Source organism: Alligator sinensis, unplaced genomic scaffold, assembly GCF_000455745.1.
Source record: "Alligator sinensis unplaced genomic scaffold, ASM45574v1 scaffold8_1, whole genome shotgun sequence".
NCBI lineage: Eukaryota > Metazoa > Chordata > Crocodylia > Alligatoridae > Alligator > Alligator sinensis.
In genome coordinates, this window is record NW_005842568.1 from 83,582 (window position 1) to 86,707 (window position 3,126).

General features: G+C 55.6%; 1 protein-coding gene across 1 annotated transcript in view; it reads right to left on the bottom strand.

Moving 5' to 3' along the window:
• The window catches only part of GAREM2 (GRB2 associated regulator of MAPK1 subtype 2), a 13,742-nt gene extending 10,768 nt beyond the window's left edge, over positions 1-2,974 (bottom strand). The window contains exon 1 of the mRNA XM_006032378.1: positions 2,881-2,974. Within this exon, the coding sequence (XP_006032440.1) occupies positions 2,881-2,974 (94 nt within the window). The remainder of the gene's footprint in view (positions 1-2,880) is intronic.
• Between the last annotated feature and the right edge of the window lie 152 nt (positions 2,975-3,126).

Sequence of the window (3,126 nt, forward strand, 5' to 3'; positions counted from 1 at the left end):
GGCGGCGGCCCCCCGGGGGGTGCAGAGGCGGCAGGGCCCGGCACCGGCAGCCAGGGAAGACCGGGAGCCCTGGCCGGCCCCTGGCACGCTCCCCGGCTGCACCCCGGGGCTGGCACCGACCAGACCCCGGAGCGCGCACCCCCGCGGGCACACCTGCATGGGCGTGCACACAGCCACACATACATCTGTAAGTGCACGCACCCCCCCACCCCCGCATGCAGCCACATCCAAGCGCGCGCACATGTGCACACGTATGCACACAGCCCCCGAAAGCTATTGCACACGCATGCAAGCATCCCCACGTGCGTGCCTGCGCACTGCCCCGGACGCGACTACACACACCCGAAAGCACACTCGTGCACAGGTGTGCAAACGCAGGCGTACATCACCCCCCCCCACACACACACACACACACACACACAAACGCACATCCCCACGTCTGCGCGGGCGGTGCACTTATTAAATTGTTAGAGTGTTGGGTAGGAGGAAAGGCACGCTTTACTTTGTTTTATATTATTATTTGATGGGTTTTGGGAATTCCACCTGGCTTTCAGGGTGGCAAGATAATTTTTTTTATTCGGGTTTTAGTTTTGTTTTTTTTAATTAGTTTTGTTTAAGGTTTTGTTTTTATGATTTTTATTTTTTTTATTTTTATTTTTAGGGGATTTTTTAATTATATGAAGTTTTTAGTTTTATTACTTTTTACAGGTTAGAGTAAGCTGAATTGTATGTTGCAAAGCAGGGTTACTTTGGGCTTCGTTGAAGTTTTTTTAGAGCTGTTATTTTGGGTGTTTTTTTAGAATAGTTAGTTATATAAAGCAGTTTTAATTTTTATTTTTAGCAGATTAGCAGATGTATTAGGTTGTATTTTGTGGTCTTTGGGTTTTGTGAAGTTTTTTTGAGGGGTGTTAGTTTGGCATTTTTTCAGACGTCTTTTTGGGATGGGTTTTACAATTTTTTCTTGACTGGTTGCATTTGCATATATTTATGCTAATTAAAATTTTATAGGGTGGTATAGCTGTTGACGTAATTTGTTAGATTTTTTATTTGTCAATATAGCCTTTGGGCATAGCAAGTAAGTATACACATTAAAAAATACAAGATGATGATGTATAATAAAATTACGATTATAGGATGTAACATAACATTTATTAATTTTGTCTACGTGGGGTTATATTTTAGGAAAATGTTGTAGTAGTGGTGTTTAGATACTGATTTTAATTTTGCTGTTAGTTTTAGGAGTTTACTTTTTTTGGTGTATTATATGCAGGTTTGTTTTTTTTATTTCGAGGCCAGGCTTGGCCCCGGGCAGCAGCTGCAAAACCTTCCCGTTGCCCCCCAGCAAACCCACCAGGGTCCGGCCGCAGCGTCCCAGAGCCACGGGGCTGGCAGGGAGCTGCCGGGGCAAGATCAGCCCTGTCCGAACCAGCCCAGACAAACCCCGTGTCCGATGTCAGAGCCGCACGGCACAGTCACTGGCATTGCCCCCGCTCCTGCCCCTGCTCCCTGGGAAGCAGGGGGGCTGCAGCCACCAACACCCGGCTGCTGTAGGTTAATATACGCTGCAGAGACCCCAGGTCCAGGCCGTGCCCCCGCTGCAGAGGAAGGCAAACCCCCCCAGTCTGGACCAGTCTGAGCCGGGGGGAAATCCCTTTCTGCCCCCCAATGCAAAGTCAGGCTGAGCCTGAGCGCAGGGGCAAGACCCTCCAGCCGGTTGGTGTCAGCAGGAGCATGGGCACTGCCCGAGGGGGTGGGAAGCAACCAGCACAGCCCAGAGCACGGGCATCGCTGCACCTGCACCATCCCACCCCAGCACCCGTCTAGGCTTTCTTCGACGCCTCCGGGGATGGCGAGTCCTCCCTGCCCTGGGTTGCTGGGATCCTGCGTGTTCAGTGCATCCAATGCGACTCCCTGATGTGATGCCAGGCCCCCGACGCCCTCCCAGGGGCCACGTGGGGCAGCCCAGCCCAGCCCAGCCCGGCAGGCACGTTCCCCGCAGGGCATGGGAGCCCGTGGCTCCCCTGGACACCGGGAGTCCCGAGCCGGGCAGAGGCGCTGGCTCTGGGGTCCATTACGACTTACCAGCCCCTCTGCCGGCGTCGCTTCACTTCCTTCCTAGGTCCCTGCTCTCAGGAGACACGGCCCAGCACGGAGAGGAGACGGGACACAGGCCACAGAGGTGCCTGGGCTTGGCCTTGTGCTGCTGCTGGGCAATTTCAATTAAAAAATATATATATTTTCCTTAAAATCCACCATTTTTGCCAAAAGGAGCAGCTGAAGTTGGAAAACTTCATTTTCCATTGGAATAAAAACCCAGCAGAGCTCCAGCATCGCGGCCCTGCACCCAGGACCCCCTCGGTAGGGCAACCGGTGGCTCTGGCAGCGGCCCCGATTCTGCAAGTGGATCCCTGCAGGGAAACCCTAGTGTCCCACGCCGCAGCTGGAGCTGTTGCAGGACAAGTGTCCAGCTGCACCTGGCTGTATCCAGGGCATATGAAAAACCCTGGAGCAAAGGCAGACACATGCACGCCAGGACTCGCAACGCACCCAAGGTGCATCCCCCGTGCCCCTGCACCGGGTGGCAGCCGGCAGGGCTCCTGACCGTGGTGCGGTCGTAAAGCCTGCCACGGGAGGGCACCCTGCCCTGCCGGGTGGCAGCCGGCAGGGCTCCTGACCGCGGTGCGGTTGTAAAGCCTGCCACGGGAGGGCACCCTGCCCTCTCCAAAACCAGCCGGGGCTCTCCAGAGCGGCAGGAGCTTGCTGCAAATCCTGGGAAGGTGGCCTCGGCGAGCCTGGAGCCGGCTGCTGGCCTCTTCCAGCCAGGGGTTGATTGCAAGGGCGACTTGCTGGGAGTGCCATGCCCCGTCTCTCCGGCTGCACCCGAAGCGCCATGCACGGAGCCGATCTGCAGAGGCAGCGACTCCACCGGGTGGGCATCGGGGCAGCACCGGTCCAGCCGGGACCCATGGGCCATCGGAGGGGGCTGCATGCTCTTGCTTTCACCCACCCCAACAAACCCACAGCCTGCCAGGGGCTCACTGGGTTCATACACAGGTGCCCTACACAGACGGATCGGGGGTGTAGATAACGCGGGACATTTTTCTCCAGCTAGAAACGGAAAGTGTC